This window comes from Acomys minous (assembly GCF_964271855.1).
Source record: "Acomys minous genome assembly, chromosome: 4".
NCBI classification, from domain to species: Eukaryota; Metazoa; Chordata; class Mammalia; order Rodentia; family Muridae; genus Acomys; species Acomys minous.
This window is the reverse complement of record NC_140486.1, coordinates 82,354,559-82,374,297: the sequence shown is the minus strand read 5'-3', so window position 1 is coordinate 82,374,297 and position 19,739 is coordinate 82,354,559. Positions and strand designations below refer to the sequence as shown.

The 19,739-nt window shown below is 45.5% G+C and overlaps 1 protein-coding gene across 3 annotated transcripts in view; it reads left to right on the top strand.

Moving 5' to 3' along the window:
* The window catches only part of ANKRD44 (ankyrin repeat domain 44), a 295,573-nt gene that overhangs the window by 140,865 nt on the left and 134,969 nt on the right, over positions 1-19,739 (top strand). For all 3 annotated transcript variants that reach the window (XM_084779451.1, XM_084779452.1, XM_084779453.1), the window contains one exon: positions 18,447-18,525. In XM_084779451.1, coding sequence (XP_084635577.1) covers positions 18,447-18,525 — 79 coding nt within the window. The remainder of the gene's footprint in view (positions 1-18,446; positions 18,526-19,739) is intronic.

Below are 19,739 nucleotides of genomic sequence, written 5' to 3'. Positions count from 1 at the left end.
GTGGCCTTAACTAGTTAGAAGTCGCTGGTCTGCGTTGATTGGTCCAGACCTGAGGCCAGTCCCTTGCTCTAAGACAGTGGACACACAGGAGGGGGAAGTAGGCATCCTAGGGTAGTGTATAAGAGGACCCACAGGGAAAACCCAATGTCTATCTCACGGTCTTCAATATATTTTAAGACGTGCCCTTTATGTTCATGTTATTGAATAGTAATGTGATACGTTAGTATGTTCTCTTTTAATTTACGAATGCCCAGTTAAATTTGCATACATTCCAATTTTTTGGTAATAGAAGAGATACTGCTTTTAAATTTTTTATTTTTTGGTAATTTAATACATGTATACACATTGTGATCATATAGCCCTCTCAATCACCCTCATATTCCTTTCTACTCCTAATGATCCCCGTTTACCTAGATATCCCCCCTCCTCCCCCTCCTCCCCCTCCTCCTCCCTCTCCTCCCCCTCCTCCTCCCTCTCCTCCCCCTCCTCCTCCCTCTCCTCCTCCTCCTCCCCCTCTCTTCCCCTCTCCTCCTCCTCCTCCCCCTCCTCCCCCTCCTCTCCCTCCTCCCCCTCCTCTCCCTCCTCCCCCTCCTCTCCCTCCTCCCCCTCCTCCCCCTCCTCCTATTCATTCTTCTTTCATCTTCTCTGTGGTAGTCTTGTGTGGATGGCTGTGTTCCAGATAGAAATGGCTAGGTCGCACCCAGGAGACAGCATTTCCTAGCACACTTCTCCGTATTTCTGGTGCCTTCCATAGTGTTCCCAGGCTTTGGGGCTTTGGAGGATGTGATAGCCATATTCTGTCTAGGACTAGACAGTGAATGGTGACTTATTTTCAGCACTTGGACCGTTTATAAGCCTCTGTATGAACCATCACCCACTGCAGAAAGAAGCATCTATACCTATTCTGTGAGCAGGACCAGTCTAAGATGTAAATATAGGCACTTTAGAAGGCTGTTTTGCTTCATGCTCTTTTAGCATAATGTTAGTAGTATACTATCTCCCCAGGCCCATGGCCTCCACAGACACAGTCTTTGGATCAGGTTTGCAATACCAGGGAAGTATTCCTTCTTGTGTAGCAGGCCTCCGATAACAGTTAGAAAGCAGTTATCATCTCTGAAACGGCGGTGCCACTTTTGCGCTGACGGGCACAGCTTGCCTGGCAGTTCAGTAGGCGCCATAGCACTCAAGGTCCACAGCTCGTAAGACGGCTGACATCATCCTCACTCCCCACTCCCTGTGACAAGCTGCACAGAACCTCTGGCACTAAAATACGAGCCAGCTGGGAGAGAGCTTCCAGCTTGATTTGTCTATATCCTGTATTGCAAGTGCGTGATGTCTCCAGCAACAAGGTCTTTTGACTAAGGGCAACAACATGAACCATTTTTGTTTTGGGATTGCCTGGAGGCTCCCTGACTAATGACTCAGGATATACCCAGCACCCCACAGTGGGGTTTTCATTTAAGTATTTATGACTTCCAGGAGCAGCATTTTCCAGCTGCACAGTGTGCGTCTGCTCAAGGTTTTTCTTAAAAGTTTTATTTTTAAAGTAACAGGTTTTCAGCCATGCACAGTGGCAAATGCCTGTAATCCCAGCACTTGGGAGGCAGAGGCAAGTAGATCTCTGTGAGTTTGAGGCCAGCCTGGTCAACAGTTCAGGACACGCAAGGCTACGTAGAGAAACCCTGTCTCAAACAAACAAACAAAAAAGTAGTAGGTTTTCTATATGGCTTAAAAAAAAAAAATCAGGGGCTGGAGAGATGGCTCAGCGGTTAAGAGCACTGACTGCTCTTCCAGAGGTCCTGAGTTCAATTCCCAGCAACCACATGGTGGCTCACAACCATCTATAATGTGATCTGCTGCCCTCCCCTGGCCTGCAAATATATATGCAGGCAGAGCACTATATACATAGTAATAAATAAATACATCTTTAAAAAAATCAAATGCTTAGTTTTGGCTGACTCTCTTGCTGGCCCACCTTTCCCTGTTCTGCATCCTGTTAATCGCGTCACGTGTGCTCACCTTTGCTTTCATATCATGTTTTGCTACCTACCCCACCCCGAGACCTTTCCTTTACCGCCCCCCCCCCCCCCCCCCGCCACCTCTCATGGCTTCTGTCTCACTTCCTGACCTCTGCTAACGTTCGCTTCAGTGTGAACACAGAAACCTAAAACTGTGAAGCTAGGATCCACATGTGAGAGCAAGCATATGGTGTTTATCTTTCTGGGACTAGGCTACCTCAGAGTGGACACTGCTTAAAGGCATATACCACAGTATCACCTTTATACTTACGCTAATGCTTTTCAAACATTACTGTGCATGCACACCACTGGAGAAACTTTACTCTTTTCTCAGTATAATTTGGGGGGAATAAATTCATATTACTTAAGCTCACAGGGCATCTATTCATAAACCCAAACCCCGCATTTATTCATTTCACTAGCTTACAAAGTATACCCATTATTTAAATACGTTAGATTTTTAAAAGGAAGATATTAATTTCACTCAGATTTTATAAAACAACATTGCACAAGTTGGCTTGATGAGCCTTGAACTGCATGGGAGAATTTGGGGTTCTTAAGGGATATTTGCATGACGCTTGTCTGGTCTTGGTAGTGGGTGGTACCCATGAGGTGCGGCAGAGTGGCAGTTGTGAGCAAAAGCTGTGGGTGAGGCTGTTACCCACCAGCTGCAGTGTGACCCTAGGCTAGGGAGCCTAGCTCCTTGTGTTTCAGTTTCCCCAGTGTGAAGGGGACGTCAGAGTCCTACCCGCTCTGTGTGCAGCTCCCAGCAAGGGCCCGGAGAAGACTGCAGTACCTTGGAGAACACAGCCGGGGCCAGAGGTTCATTATTCCAGGGGTGGCTCTTTCCCCATCAGCAGTCCTGAATCCACTGAACAGCTTCTCCAGCGTCCTCGCTTTGATCTGCTACCTTTCCTCATTCTGTTTCTCCTCTGATGTGCACGTAGTTCAACCTTTATAGGGTTGTTTGTTGGAAGCTTGGCTGCCAGCACGTGGTGTTGTTGGTGGGTAGGATTTCCAATGGTGTGGGAGAGGTGATTAGGTCAAGGGGGTTTCCCCCTGAGAAATGAATTAACGCTGTTTCGCAGTGCTGACACGGGGCAGGGTTGTTGGGAAGTTAGGACATCTACGTGTTTGGCCTCTTTTGCAGACACGGGTCCCCTTTCCACTTCCCCATGTTGGGACATAGCCAGATGACAACACTGTGCCCTGTGGGCTTTCCAAGTTACTCCCTTCCCCCTTATAACTTACCCAGCCTCATGTATTTTTGTCTTAGTGATACACAAACACAGCATCTTACGCCCTTTTAGAATAGGATCCTTCTCTCCTTCTCTTTCCCCATAGAGTTATAATGCCTGGTGTCAGAAGGGCTACCCCCTTCTGCCCCCCCCCCCCACTTAGTTTATGGCGTTACACATGCCATAGAGCCTGTCTTTGGATTGCAGTTTTTTGCCTCCCAGTTGCATTACTTTTGGGAAGACGTGGCTGTGCTTAAGAAAGCGCAGACTCACTTGACAATTCAAAAGCCTGTGGAGTCTAGGAGACAGGATCAGTACACAAAGCAGGTATCAGCAGTTGTGGCCCCAGTAAAGATGTTTCAGGGAGTGTTGGCATACTCCTATAACCCCAGCATTCAGGAGGTGGGAAGATCTCAAGTTCAGAGGCAAACTTGACATAGTGAGCTTGAGGTCAACCTGGGCTTGGGGATACAACAGAGATCGCCTTAGTCAAACCCTATACCTAAACCAACCCAAAAGCAAAACCAGCCAAACAAAAACAAAAAAAAACCTGTCCCAAAATAAGATATTCCAACACACACACACACACACACACACACACACACACACACGGGCGCGCGCGCATGATAACCAAACAGATCTGTGGGTAAATTTAGGGTTCAGTTTTTGGAAGCTGGTGAATTCATAAATACATGCTAGTTGCCTTTTAGCAATATGGGCTTAAGGGTTGAGCAAAACGCCATTTCATTTCCTCTTTCTGGTTTATCTTAGATCTAACTTTCACACAAACTCTGGTGCCCCATATTTGAACAAGTCCCTTGGACGGAGATGCCTGGTGGCACTCAGAGGAAAGATAATAGGTCACCAAGGAGAGACTTGATACCGTATGAGCATATTCAGGGGGAGGAGGTCCCCCTCAGACACAGACTTAGGGGAGGGGAGGGGAGTAGTACGGAGGAAGTGGGAGGAAGGGAGGAATGGGAGGATACATGGGATGGGCTAACAACTGAGATGTAATATGTATAAATTAATAAAAATGTATTTAAAAAAAAAAGGAATAAATATTCCACAACATGGATGAACCATTGAGTGTCATACTCAACCTTTAAAAAAAAAAAATCCTTCTTTCATTTTATAAAGATCTGTCGTCACTTTGTCATTTTTGAGTGACTCTCTGAAAAGCCCACATGGAAAAGCTCCTGGTATAACTAAGTTTCCTGTATAGGCTGGGGGTGTGGGGCACACTGTTCCCTTTCACACCAGCAGCATTGTCGCACTGGAGATGCACCTGCAGGGGTCCTTTCTGGCGTTTGTTCCCAAGAGCGCTCCCATAGCTGGCCACACCCTGTTCACTGTCCTCTCTACACAGACTGTTTTCTGAGTGTGCTCTTTCCCTGGCTACCGGTCTCCATTACAAGCTCACAGACACTCTCTAGCAGGAACCAGGGCTACCCTAGGGGTGACCCATTTGCTGAGGTTGCCTCACTACTTTTTTTTTTTTTCACCCAGTAACTAACTACAAGTGGTTGTGGCAATGGTAAGCTTTAGTTCCCTGCAAGAGGGATGTGCCACAGCTCCCTGCCTCTCTTCCTCCAGTGGTTGGCATGTCTCCATTTTGACCTTGGATCCTGGGGTTCTCTAGACCTAGAGCCCACAGCTGGAGGTGCTTGTGCAGCCCCGAACACGTGTCCCCTCACCTGGGTGGCCGATGCCATCTTGCTACTCTTGAGTTTTGGCCAGACTTGGCTTGTGTCTGCTTCATCTTATTCCAGACCCACCTCCACCCCGCCTTCTCTTTACTTCTTTTCCCATCAGCCAGCAGGAAAGGACATGCTAAAGAAAGAGTAAAAAGATGTGTTTCTGGAATGGCTGACAGTTTTTGGGGACTAACCACACAGCAGGAACAGTGCGCAGGGCGCCTTTAAAGCAGCATTTCACCCCACGATTCAGGAGGAAAGTGTCATCATTATGTTCATTCGACAGAGAAATGCTGGCTTCAGAGAGGGGACTAGTAATGTGCCTGAGGTCATTAGGCTCTCAGTGTGAGTGTTTAAATTAGAGCCTTTGATCTCTGGAGTCCACTAGGATGTACTGCCAGCCACAGAGGTTGCTAAAACCTCAATGTGGGATAAACAGGACAAACCAAGTCCAGCCAGCCGGTAGAAGCTGTGCCTCTAGGGGTGGAGAAAATGAGGAGAAAGGCGGTTATGGAGAGATAGTTCAGAGGTTAAGAGCATTGGCTGCTCTTCCAGAGGTCCTGAGTTCAATTCCCAGCAAACCACATGGTGGCTCGCAACTATCTACATTGTGATCTGATGCCCTCTTCTGGCTTACAGGTGTACATGCAGTCAGAGCACTATACACATTTAAAAAAAAAAGGTGCTTCTGGTTAAGAGGCAGGCTTGATAGGAGGAAAGCGTAGTGGTGGAAAGGTGAAGGTCCTTGGGATGGGGTGGGGCTGTGGTAAGGGCAGGGAGCAGTAAGCACAGTGGGATTCTGTAATAGGAAAAGGACCTGTGGTTATCTAGATTTGCCTGAGTGCTCATTACTCACGCCCTTTCCTCAGTGTGTGGCAGTGCCCTCGCTGCTGCTGTGTGAGGGGCTCTCTGAACACAGCTCACCAGCTGACACAGTGTGTGAGTTGTGGACCTCATAGTGTGCTATGTCCAGGAAACAGCCTGGTACCTCAGAGGGAAAGGCAAAGCGCCTCACACATGGAGCCTTCAGTGCTGCCTGGGAATTCTAGCACCACAGTAACTGTGCTCTTGGCCTCTTCAACCTTTCCTTGACCTGCTGTTGCAGGTCCAGCTACCCACATGTAGTTGGCAGTGTCTGAGGTCACACTTCTAGTGATCCAAGAAGTGTAGAAAGTCCCTACCCAGCCCTGTTGGAAATACAGCAGCTTTTCTTCCTCTGTTCTGAATTTCCTGTGAACTTGGGTTCTTGCCTCACGGCATGGCCAAGGAGTGGATCTTCCCAGCATACCTCAGTCCCTTTGGGAAGTCATACTAGGAAAGCCCTGACACTGTAGGCTTGCTCCTTTTTCCTCTTCTTTATGAAGCACTCGAACCGGCTGTTCCTCCCACTCCAGTTTCAACCCTTTCGGTTTTAGAAGCAGGGCAGTGTTTTCCGCCAGGAACACCCCCCCACACACACACACACAGCTTCCTGCTTGCTCTGGCCTGTTCATGAGCAACTGTGCTTTCTAATTCCAATGACAGTGTCAGCGCCCCATGCCCCATGCCCGGAATGCTCCTTCCAGTAGTTTCATTTTAATGGAGTGTGTAATCATTCCACACGTACATTGAGGCTAGCCAGACACGAACATAGTCTTAACTTAAAAAAGCAAACCCTAAGAGTCAGTGTCCCTGTCTGACAAATCACTGAGTTCCAAAGACTGAGGTTGGGGGGGGTCACTTTTTAGGGGGGGGTCACATTAATGCTACTCTTTGGGTCTTATTATTGTAGGTGAGGTGTCACAGAGAACAGACTTCCGTGGTAGGCGGCCCTCATAGAGGGGGTACAAGTGGGCATTGGAACAGCAGCTGAACTTCACTTCCTGTGTGCACCTTCTCATAAAACCTACTTTTCTCGCTTATTGGATTTAACTGCAAATATGGTTCTAGCTGAGAGCAACAGAGTGGGCCGGAAGACTTTGAAACAAGGCCAGCTCCCACCTCTGATGGGGTGAAGACTCATCAGTTGAGTCAAGTTTAGAGGATGTACGAGACACATAAGAAAACATGGCACTGTTTACTTAAACCTTTGAAGACATTCAGATCTGTCTTACCAGAGAAAGCTGCAGGCCACCCTGAGAGAGGAGGATCTTTTCCTGTTGGGGTCATAGTCTTCAGTAGAAACTCTAAGGTAAATCAAGTCCTTAGGCTTCTTTATTCTTCCAGGACATGTGTTGAACAGGCACATATACCACTATGATGATACAGAGATACCTAAGTAGACTCTGCCCTGCGCATGTGACAGCCTTCCCAGAAGCTTATGGTGTGGCCAAGGTGCAGTGGGATTGAACAGCCAAAGAGGTTTCAGAGAAAGGGCACTAAGCTGAGTGGGAAAAGGCCTCTTCCAAGTGACCACAAACCTCAAGTCAAGGACTTCGTATTTTGTGGTTTTTCGGGTCAAAAGCATCCTCGTGCCAGATGTTTCTGCGGCTGCTTCTCTGGTGATTTGCTTGGGGTCTCAGAGCATCACGTTGCTTTATTTCCATCTGGCTGAAATTTGCTTTTTGAACAGCCTTGAATCTGGCAAGGAAGACAGCAGAAGGAGTTTTGGATGTAAAATAAGAAGTAGGCCAAAGGTTATAACACATGTTTTTTTCTCATTGGTGTTCAGAGAACAAGAACTAAACGTCTTGTCACCCATGAGATCATAACAGAAGCCACGTTAGAACAGTTGTGCCTGAAGTGAAAGCATGCAACTTGGGGATGAAGCTGAGGCTCCATCCAGGGTTAGCATTAAAGACATAGCAGCTGGGCCCAGCGGCATAGGCCAGGGATCCCAGGTACTTAGGAGGCTGGGGCGGGAAGATTAAATGTTCAAGGCCCACGTGGGCTACAGTGTGGATTCAAGGCCAGTCCGAGCAACTTAGTGAGCCTGTGTTTCAAAGTACAAAGAGGGCTGGAAGCTAGGCATGGAAGTGTATGCCTCTCATCCTAGCCCTCTTGAGGCAGTCAGGAGGATTAGGAGTTGGAGGCCAGCCTTGGCTACATAGCAAGTTCAAAGCCAGCCTGGGCTGCATGAGATGCTATCTCAGCTCCAGCACAAAAGCCGAGCCGAGCATGTATGAAGCCAGGACGGACAATGACGTGAAGGAAAGATTGACGTTTGGGGGTTAGGAAAATCCACGAGGCAGAATATACAGTGAGTTAAGGCACTTGCTAACATTGTCTTGCTAACGATGATGGGGTCTCTGGGTGATCTCAAGGCTGAGCAAGAGACACCTTGGTGACTGGGACTGACGAGCAGGAAGCAGGTGAAGGCAGCGTGTCTTCCCAAGCCATGAGGCTTTGGGAAGGTGCGAGCCAACACACCTCCCTATGAAAGGAAGCGGAGCGTCGAAGTGCTGGAGAGACAGGCCTGCGCCAGCCCACCCTGCGGTCAGTCGTTCAGATTACCAAACAGCACATGGAGACCTCAGACCTGGAGCAAGCGACGGTGTTACACAGGGCCCTAATGCCATCAAACCACCTGCCATTCAATGTTCCCTGGTCACTGTTTTGTAATTCACTGGGGAAACTAATTTAGGTGGGAAAAGTAATTTTATGTAACTTAACACGTAGGTGGCTTTCAGAAATGCATATGTTTGCAAAGCCGCATTCATGTATGAATATGTACTATGAATATGTAAATTTAATAGAGAAAGTGCCATGCAGTAGACCAGTTGTTCAGATAAGCAGCCAGGGTTTGTGCTGCCTATGTAATGCCACATCTCCGGATCTTCTGTGGTGTTGAGAACAAAGGTATTTGAGATATTTGTGGGGAAAGACCCTCTTCTCCCCGTCCCTTTGTTCTCAGAAACTAGACCATCGTGTGAGGATCCTGAGGGCTTAGTCCATGTGACAGAATACTGGTTTTGAACTGCCAGGCTGCATAGAGTTGGGCTAAAGAAACATCTCTCAAGTCCAGTTCTATAGGGGCCCTCGCGTGTCCATGCCTGAGCCTCTGGTGTGTATCCTCAAAGAAGTCCAGGTCTGTGGGAGAAAACCCCGGAGGTGGAAAGTGACTCCCTCATATCTGGTACCTCTGAGGAGTACTGCTCTGTGACTTTGTGACTGTGCTGTCTCGGTTCTGGGACCACTCACAGTAACCCTTAATTGAGTCAGCCTCCCTAAGCATAAGGTGATGTACGGGACGCACTGTAGTGTATTTACTTCCATGTTCCATTGGCTCAGGTTAAAAGGCCATCCGTGAATGCTTCCTGGTTTGGCGGTACAGAAAGTGGCTTCTGGGTTATCTACTGTGAGGACTTTTATATGTTTGTGGGAGAACTTTTAATTAAAAAAAAATAATATAAGGATTCCACTCTGCAGAAGTCTATCAGTGTCAGAAAGCTTTGGTGAGGCTTGAGGCACCTGAATCTCATGACGTAGGAAAGGAAAAAGGAGGTGCCATATTAAAACTCCCATGCAAGGCCTGGGCAGAGCTTGGGTCCCCAAGACTCACATAAATGCCATATTCCATAGCACAAATGTCCCTAATCTCAGTGTGCCTATGGCTGACTAGAGGCAGCGCAGGAGAATCCACAGACAGATCGCCTGCCTCCCTCAGGAGGGGAGAGACCCTGTGTCAGACAAGGAGGAAACGTGAGGCCTGGCACCTGGAGGTCATACACACACACACACACACACACACACACACACACACACACACACACACACACCCAGGCCCAGAACACCCCCACACATCCAGGATGTATCCAGACCTGACTCTGCTGCTGTTGAATGGCAGAGAAGGCCTGGTGTAGGAGGAGCATTTTCTGAACAGGTAAAGAGCCTTGATGTGTAAGTATTTGAGGTAGTTCTGAAAGGAAGAACCTGGTCTGGATACTATGAGGTTGAGGATAAAGAATTTTAGGGTCTAGGTCAAGAGCAGAGTGGTTCTTGATCTGTGGGTCGTGACCCTTTCGGAGTTTGCATATTAGATATCCTACATATCAGATACTTGCGTTACCATCGTAACACTAGCAAAATTACAGTTATGAGGTAACAAAATAAATTTACATTGTGAGGGCCTGTATTAAAGGGTGGCAGCATTAGGAAGGTTGAGACCCACTGAGCTGGAATTTGAGAGGATTTCCGTTACCTGTTGACTAAGGTAGGACAGTGTAGAACAGGACACAGGATACACCCAGTGGCTTGGCTACTTCACGGAGAGCAGTGAGCAGGACAGGTGTTGCTGGCTGGCTGGCTTTGGCTTTGATGATGTACAACCAAATATATTTTTATTAATTTTTTTAACCAGCAAAATTACTTCTGCAGAAGATATTCTTTCATCTCCTTGTTCTCTAGAGTCACCATGGGAACTGAAAAAAAAAAATCAAGCCACAAAGACAATGTAATAAGAGCACAGCTAATTTTTATTGGCTATCCAAATTGTCTGGAAGGGGAAGAATCCTGTTTCTATTTTGTAGGAAAGGAAAAAGCACCTTTTAAGGAGGTTGACATATTTGTCCAAACTCTCATAGCCCCGAAGTGGCAGAGGGGTGGTGGCTCAGTCAGAGTCAAGGGCAGTCTGAGCTTTTTATTTTTCTAGCGGGAGTGTGTACACACATGCGCCCGAGGGTTACACAGGCCCCTTGATGGAGGAGTCCAAGCGGCCCAGCAGCCTCCAGAGTGCTGTGTAGGGGGCAGATGCACACTGTCCTGGGGGACGCTTCCTACTGTGGCTAGCACTTTCATGGCATTCTCAGAGAAGCTAATGAGTGCAGGGCCACAAAAATCCAGAACTGCCAAATATTGGCTTTGTGACTCGGGTAGATCAGTAACCCTGAGTCAGCCTTCATTCCTGTCCTGGGGACTGTGGATAACAGTACATCCTGGGTTGCTTTCCCAGGTTGTCTTAAGAATAAGCTACATGGGAGGGGGTCTCGCCTCCTCTGAGGGGAGGGGGGATGTGGGAGGGGCAGAGAGGGTGGTGCTGGGAGAAGAGAAAGGAGGGGCTGCCAATCAGGTTGTAGACTGATTAAATAAATCGATGGAGAAAAAAAGAACTGCAGCATATCGATCTGGTAACTTTCTGGAACATTAGGTAAATTATAGTTTTATTGTCACTGATCACAGATGTAATGTTTTGTTTATTTGTGCAGAAATGCATTCACAAGTCACAAGTTTAAAACCCACTGTAAGATGATGCAGGCTTTGGACAGGAAATAAGCCTCTGCTGTTACTTTTCTGTAATTGCTTAAAACCAGCTTAGCCGAGCTGTCCTGCCTTTGTTTATTGAATAGCAAAGTCTTTTATTACTTACAAAAGGGATTTTATCTTCCTGTTTGCTAAACAGCATTTGTTGAAATACAGTCAGGAGAAAGCAGGCAGGGGATACCCATAAAAGTTGTTCATCCAGACATAATCAAGCTAACATCTTGATATGCCACATTAATCTGATGCTTCGGTCCAGACAACTACATTAGTGAATTTTTTTTTTAATCACTATTACCTACAAACTCTGTCTCTAAAATATCTACCTGGAGGATGAGGGGGCCGGGGAAACCTTGTTAAAGTACTAATCAACCTCTTTAAATTAGTTTTCTATGAGCCAAAACCCAAAGCCCATAAAGGCTTTATTTTTTTTTAATTTATTCAGAGAGCGGGAACAATAGAGGGAGAGGAAGAGGGAGAAAGGCCCCCAGTAGCTAAGAGTTACTACTGTCTAGAGTGATGGATCTGAGTGCAGATCCTTCCTTCTGTGGCAAGTCTGTCTGAAGCCCTTTCTAACTCTGTGCTAGTGGCTTTCTTTGCTGATGGCAGAGTTTAATTGAATGTTGAAATAGGAAGTTCACTGCCTGGAATGAGAGTAAAGGTGTTTTGTTTTGTTTTGTTTTTTTCTTTCAGTCTCACAGATGGCAGGGACTCTAGTCTCACTGTACCCTCAGGATTGTGAACCGTGCTTGGCATATGGCAGGCCCTCGGTGAATTTATGGACTGAGTGAAAGAGCATGCTCCATAATATGGCAGCGCCACAGCGTGTGCGTTTGTTGTTGATGGATATATGGGTTACTTCCGGTTGTGGGTATTGGAGTATTGGAGTAAGGCTGTTGAAGATGCCTGCTCAGGTCTCCCTGTGGACACACACTTTTATTTCTCTTGGGGAACTCTCAAGAGTTGAGCACTTAGATTGTATGGTCCAAATATATTTAACTCCTTAAGAAACTGTCAAACTGTTTTCTCAAGTGGTTGTACCAGTTTCCGTTCCCACCAGCTGTCTATGGATGGTTGGGTTGCTCTGCATCATGTGATGTCATTTTGATCAGCAATCTTAATATTTTATATTGTTTTAACCTCTTTCTATGAGTGAACAATGTTGAGCATTGTTTCATGGACTTATTTACTCTCTGTATGTCTTCTCTGATGACATATCTGTTCAGGTCTTCTGCCTAATTATAATTAGCATTAGGTTCTCTAAAGGTCTGGTAGAATTCTGTATGAATTTATCTGGTCCCAGGCTTTGCTTTGGATTGCAGACCTACTTCCAGAGATGAAACACGGATCTAAAACTGCTAAGGTAGCCAAGAGTCTGAGACATAAGACATGGGCCCTCGGAACCCATTGCTATTATTCCACTAAGGGGACATAGCAATAAAACAACACTTAATGGCATATTGCTATACTGATTTATCAGTGTATTGCTAAACCCTCCTTCTTGCTGCAGATGGTAATTAACACAGAGACGCACTGTGCAGAGAGTGAGAGACTTTGTAGTTCTCGGACCCAAATGAGATGGCTTCATTGGAGACAGTGTTACTGTTTCAGTCTCATTGGTTCTTAAAGATCTGTTTAAGATGTTTATATTCTCTTAGTTTAATTCTAGTAGGTCATCTGTGTCTAGGAATTTATCAATTTCTTCTAGATTTTTCAGATTTTTTGAATACATGTTTTTGCATGTTTCTTCTAGATTTTCCAGTTTTCTTAAAGTACAGATTTCCCTTATGATCCTCTGACTTTTCATTGACATCTTTTGTAATGTTATTTCTTTAAAAATGCAATTTTTTTGTCCACATATCTTTATTATATACCATATTAGGATTTATAAGGCTCACATCTCCCTTTCATCGTTGATTAATAGCTTGGGTTCTGTAGCTTTCTTTTGGTTATTTTCACTCAGGGATTGTTGACTCTGTATCATTTCAAAGAACTGATTCTTTGTTTAGCTGATTCTTTCTACTTTTTATTGTCCTCTCAGTCTGTAGTTCATTAATTTCTGCCCTGACTTGGGGCTTGACTCAGTCTTTTTTTTTTCCTGAGCCCTCAAAGTGAATTATTAAATAATTTACTTACATCTCTGTAGTGTAAACACTTATAACTATAGGCTTTCCTCTTAAAGTTGCCATAGCTATATCCTCACAATTCTGATAAGTTGTATCCTCATTTTTATTTGATTGTAGAAAATTTTACTTTCCTCCCTCTCCAGTGTATTGGCTGTTCATCAGTGATCCTTCAGTATTCCTGTGTTGCTTGGCATTTTTTCTCCCACTGTGATCTGATAAGCTACAAAAAGCATTTGATTTATTTTGTCTGTGTTAAGACCTGCTCTGTCTCTTAGGATGTAACCTGTTTTGGAGAAGGCTCCGTGAGATGCTGAGAAGAAATGTGTATTCCGCAGCCGTTAGTGGAATCTCGTGGCTGTACGATCTGTTTGATTTGTGGGGCTGGCAAACTACGTTTGGAATGTATTTGGCAATACCTCATAAGCGGAGCATGCGTATACCTCTACCTGGTGCTGCTTTTCCTTGGGATCTGCCCCGGAGGCTGCCTCATGAGCCTGAACAGAAGGACGTGTGTGACGATGCACTCTGTAACTCATTCACGCGGTGGAGAACTGAAATCTCTCTCTGTTGTTTTCTGGAAGGCTTGCTTTGCTGAGCTGAGCTGTGGCATTTTATCTCTAAAGGCATGTTTCAAAGCAGGCTTCTGAAGCAGACATAGGCAAATGTCACCCCGTTTGAGTTGGCTGCTGGGCATATGTTCATCTGTTACATAAATACCCCTCAGTATTTGTGAGGAGTTCAATTTAAGAGTAAACACAGAAAATTTGAAAAGAAACTTGACATTTGTTTCTTTCCTTTCCTTTTCTTTTCTTTTTTTTCCAGTTCCTTACCTCAAAACCCAGCTTCCTTGCCATTTTGTGCCCTTTTTGAAAATTTAAATCTGAGTCTCTCTTCTTCACATGATTTGAAATCTCTCCAAGGTACCTGCTACGTGTTCAGAGTTTCTTCAGATTGCTTGCCAGGCAGTCCCTGTTCAGGATCGAGTTAAGCTGGCTGGACCCAAGTTGTCAGGTGTTCCCCAGCATCTTTGATTTCAGTGGCGGTTAGGATTGACGAGGCAACTCAACTCCTGCATTTCACAGGCTCGTTTTTCTAATATTGCTCCATTGTATGCATTGACGTGCAAACCAGTCATATCTAGGAAGGGTGTCTCTTTTTTTTTTCTTTTTTTCTTTTTGTACGCCAGATATTTAGGTTGCAAAGAAGATGATGCGCTTTCAGTCGAGGAATCCAAATGCGCATGATAAACAGCTCTTCATCTTTAAGATGGAGGATTGGGGTGCCCTCTTCCTGCCTGTCACACAGTGCTTTCAGCTGCCAGAATGGCGTGCTGTATCAAACTCAATCTGTGTACTCCTGCGTCAGCAGCTTCCCCCTTTCTTTCTTCTGCTTCTTCCGCGGTTAGGAGACAGCTCGGGAACTTCCTCTGCCGGCTGTGTCTGCCGTACCGCGCTTAGCTCAGACCCCAGCTGGCCCTGTGCGGCTCTAGCTATTCATAGAACTGAGGGTTCATCTGCTCGGTTCCCTCGTCTCCCATCTGGAGGAGCTGGGTCTTCCCTTGTCCCATGTGTCTGAATCCACATGCTAAGGGCTGTCTGGCCTTGGTGCTCATGGGTAACGGAAAAGGATCTTCCTCTTTATGGTCCTGTGTTCAGGAGCCAATTCCGGATGCTGTTAAGTTGCAGTCTTGGCTGTTGTGAAGGTCTGAGGGATGGGTACTCACTTTGTCATGGTGAGGCGGCTTTGACAGGAAATGAAAACGGCGAAAGTGCTCAGCTCACCCACTATGCACAGATGCTGCTCTGTACCTGTCCTGTCCTGTGTTCTACTTTTCCAGGAACATCCCTCCCCCCCAGACATCCTATGTAGTGCATCCTAGGCTTTGTGGTTAATCAAGGTTCTCAGATAAACTGGGGCCAATAGAGACTGTGGGGGCCCTGGGTGAGATGTATTTACTTTTTCAGTTCTCAAGAGATTCTTTTCCATATCTTTTGAAACGTCCTGTCCAGACTTGTCCATAATATGAGTGTGGGAAGGCTTCCCTATGACCTTTGATAATTTCTCCCAGCCTTTGGCATCACAAGGCTCTCACTGCCCCTCTGCTGTTAGTCCCTGTCCTACCGACCTGCATCAGCAAAGTGGTAACTAGACTGCAAGTTTCTTCAACGTGAGAGGACTGGATTAATTTTGTGGTCCTAATATTATGTTCAGCATGTGGCGTCTGACAGCGTCTTAGCAGATGTTTATGTCCAGGAAACGTGGCAGTGCCATCCTTATGCGGGTAGGTCTGGGTTGTGTAAGAGAGTTAGCTGAAGCTGGGCAGTGGTGTCGCACACCTTTTAATCTAGCACTTGGGAGGCAAAGGCAGCAAGTTCAAGGCCAGCCTGGTCTACAGAGCAAGTTCCAGAACACCCGGGGCTACATGGAGAAGCCCTGCTTCAAAAAAACCAAACTCCCCCCAAAAAACAACCCAGTCCCCCCCCAAAAGAAAGTAAGTTATCTGAGCATAAGGCAGAGGTAACATCCCTGTGTGGTTCCTGCCCTGACTTCAGTGATGGAGTGTGACATGGCAGCATTCGCCAGATGAACCCTTTTCTCCTCCAAGTTGCCAGCGGCAGAGGTGTTTATCAAAGCGGCAGAAAGGAAGCAAACTAGAACAAAAGGATTTTAGGCTGCCAAGGGAAATTCTAAGATGATGTTCTTGCTTTCATTTTTATTAAGAAAAATATTTCAGATTGGGATCATGACACGTAATTCTCCAACATCGAATTGCTGTGTTGGGCAAATCCTATAACCTACGCAGGCCCCCACCAGTTCTTTTTTGTTTAAATGGCAATAATAAAAATTGAGAACAGAGTTGTGTGTCTTCCCCTGGTTGGGATGGCTTACAATTAAGCAGTTTGGAAAAAGGTAAAATGAAATCGTGGTGTACTTACCAAACGGGCTTATGGGCTTGCCCCTTGCAAGCACTGCAGGGTAGTGTTAGCTAGAGCTCATTTCCAGCAGCATCGTAACTAGTGTCTCGCCTCCCGTCATTGCGTCTCTGACACCATCGCCTCGGCTTAGGACAATGTGAAGCGCTGTGTGACCTTTGAGTTTCCAGCTTGCTGAGCACAGTGGTATCATGACAGTCATTCAGCCTTGGCTCATGGTCCTTGAATTGCTCATTCCTCGCTGGAGAGCAGGAGGTAGCAACCTCGGTCAGCGATGAAGATGTACTGCTGTTGGCCAGGGTCTTTCGAGCATGTGTTTATCGTTTGCTCTGGTGAACAGGTCCCCATTGCAGTTACCTGTCTGCCATGTCACTGAAGTGGGGGAGTGTCATTTGGAATAGTCCTTATGGAAAGCTACAGGAAACCTTTGAATGCATCTTAATAGCAACACTTGGATCCATCTTAAGAATTTTTACCCTATGATCTCCTGGCGCACACCTTCTTACTATTATCGGAACTTTAGTTTGAAGAAGCTGTGTCATATAAGAAACCACAGAATCAGCAAACCCAGCCATATAATGATAGGCAAACCAAGTTTGCAAGGCGGGGAGAGATGCCAGAACTTATTTTCTTTTTATTTGAGTCCAAGTTCTCAAACAGCATTAACTTTGCTTCGGGTCAAATGAAGTCATAATTTGAACTAGAATTATCATTGTTTAAATCGCTTGGGCAAGGTTGAATTTGTTCAACCAAGCCCTGGATCTAATTCATTTCACAAAAGAGTGCACAATTATGTAACTCTTGCCCTAATACTGGAGAAAAATTTTAGGGTGCATAGTGAGGATTTTTGAGAAAGTAGGACATTAAGATAACAAATATTTGCAGGGGGATAGGAGAATCAAAGGAAGAAAGAAAATATTTGTGTCTTAGATGGTTTTGTAGTTTACTGCCTTGATTTTTATATTAGCATGTAGGTTTCCAGACAACTCAGGTTTGTTTTCAAAGCTAGGGTAAGTCAAGGTTCACCATAGTCTCATAATCGACTAAGCTTTCCAACTTACGTCACTGTCTTTTGGTCGCAGACTGTTCTGTCCTTACTTACAAGTGCTATTGCCTGCACATACATGCATGGCACAAGTTTCTGTCTCGTTCAAGCTTCTCTCTTTGTTCACTTAATGCCTGTCCGTAAAACCACTCACTAGGTCTTCCAACAGCTAGAGCGGTTTGAAGATCAGGCCCTGTCATGCCCCCTGTCTGCTGTTGGTTTCAGACACGAAACGCACAAAGCAGTCGTCTAAAAGAGTCGGAGGGGGAAGGGAGGGCCTGGTCTATGAGAAAATACCTTGTGAGAACATTATCCCTGGGCTAATAAAAGGTTGTTAGGTCCATTGTATAATCAAGTGGTACCAGCAGTGAGTCCCAGGGATCATGGGAGGTTGCGGAAGAGACCGTGCTTACTGAGGATTTATTTCAAGCTGGTCCCCCCAGGGTCTGCCATGCTGCCTGCATAGGGACAAGGAGGAGTAAGAACTGTTATTTACTTCTGGGAAATTTCAACCTTGGAGGGTTTTTACAGTTCACTGCCCAAATTAACACACCCGATTCTCACCTTAGCACACACACTTTTAAATGATGCAACTGTGCTTTCAAAGCAGGGGGGGGGGGGATGTTGTAGCTCTGATAGTCACTAGGGTCATGTAACTGCCTGAGCTTTCTGGCCCAGGTCATAATGCCATTGTTCGTAGGCACAGACTGAGCCAGTTTTCTCATGTGCAGACAGAGATGGTAGATCTGCCTTAGCTCCCAGCTTAAGCCACACTTGTCTCTCAGATGGTTACCGTGGCACCTGTCACCTGTCGGGCTGTCTGGTCACACTGGTCATGGTGTGGTTCATGGTGCCACAGCCAGTAGACTAGTATGCTTCTCTCCCTTGACAGGGTAATAGGACCACTTGGTAGTATGGAAGCCATTCAGCTTAGACTCAGCTCACATAATCTGAGTCTTGTGTCCTGAGTGTGTAGTGTTCAGCAACTAATCCTTTGAGAGGACTCCAAAGGCAGCGGCAATAGTCTGGACTGTTTTGAGAGTCTAACCCTAATCTTAGAAAAGAGGTCTCTCATGGCTGTAATGAGGTTTTTGTTAAACTCACCTGCAATGCTTGGTCTTCAAGTCGTATTTACAAGCATGGACTTCAGAGTGAGTGATGGATCTTAACACCAGCTTCCACTGACTGATGTATACTTGGATTTGTCTATTTCAGGACTCTGAGAAACGAACCCCGCTTCATGTGGCTGCATTCCTGGGAGATGCAGAGATCATTGAGCTCCTGATTTTGTCAGGTAAATAACTACTGTGTTCAGAAAAACCAACTGCGCATGGCAGCTCAGATAACCAGTTCACTACACTGCCAACTACAATGCACGAAACAAAAATCTCTTCACTTTGCTCATCAGAGTTTTACTTGACCAGCAATTTATCCTCATATGAAATACAATAAAGAAATTGTTATTTGGCAGTGATTCTTTTTTTTTTTTTCTTTTTGGTTTTTCAAGACAGGCTTTCCCTGTGTAGCCTTGACTGTCCTGGACTCATTTTGTAGACCAGGCTGGCCTCAGACTCACAGTGATCTGCCTGCCTCTGCCTCCTGAGTGCTGGGATTAAAGGCGTGCACCACCACGCCTGGCAACTTGGCAGTGATTCTTGAATAAAATATTTTATATTGCTTTGAAAGTCCGATTCCTGTCTATCTTGTCAGACTTGGCATTATAGACAAATTCAGTACATTTGGATATCTTGATGTTTTTTTAATATGTAAGAAAATAAAACTGCTTTAAAGTCAACATGACACACACACACACTCTGTATGAGTTTATATACTCTGTATAGCACAAAGTGTGTATACTAAAGGCACATGTTTGTGTATACTTAAATATTACAAAATAATACTAGTTTTCTTATATGCAGCTATGACTGTAATAAAAGTGTGAAAACATATGTAAGGGAGCCATGTCAATTTCTAAAAGAGATTTTTCTGAGTATACAGGTGGGGTGTTGAGATATCCTCACGAAAAGGTGTAAAAAGTGTTACTACAATTCTAAGATTTTATATTTTTAAAAATTGGGTGCAAATATGTGAATCATGTCATATCTAATCTCCATATTTTCTGGTCTATCAGATTTTCTTCTTCATCTTTCTGTATTTTTAACATTTCATCAGATTTAATGATGAGAATGCTTTCACTTCTAGAATCTTTTATGTTCGGTACATGTCACCAAACTGGTTTCCAAAGCCATTAGAGCTTTTTCATTTTAATGCTTGCTAGACAAATCCCTGGAATAAACCTGAACATCGCGCGCATGCCTTGTTGTAGTTTGTAAGCAGGCCGACGGCTTCTCCATCTCCTAGCTGTTGTTTGGAGAGATTAAAATCTGGAGGAAACGCAGTTGTCAAGGAACTAGGCGAAAGGCGTGTACTGAGGGTTTGCCTTTGTGTGCAGTGTTGAGGGGAAACACTAACATTCCAAGTGTGCGGTGCAAACGTGAGAGTGGGTGC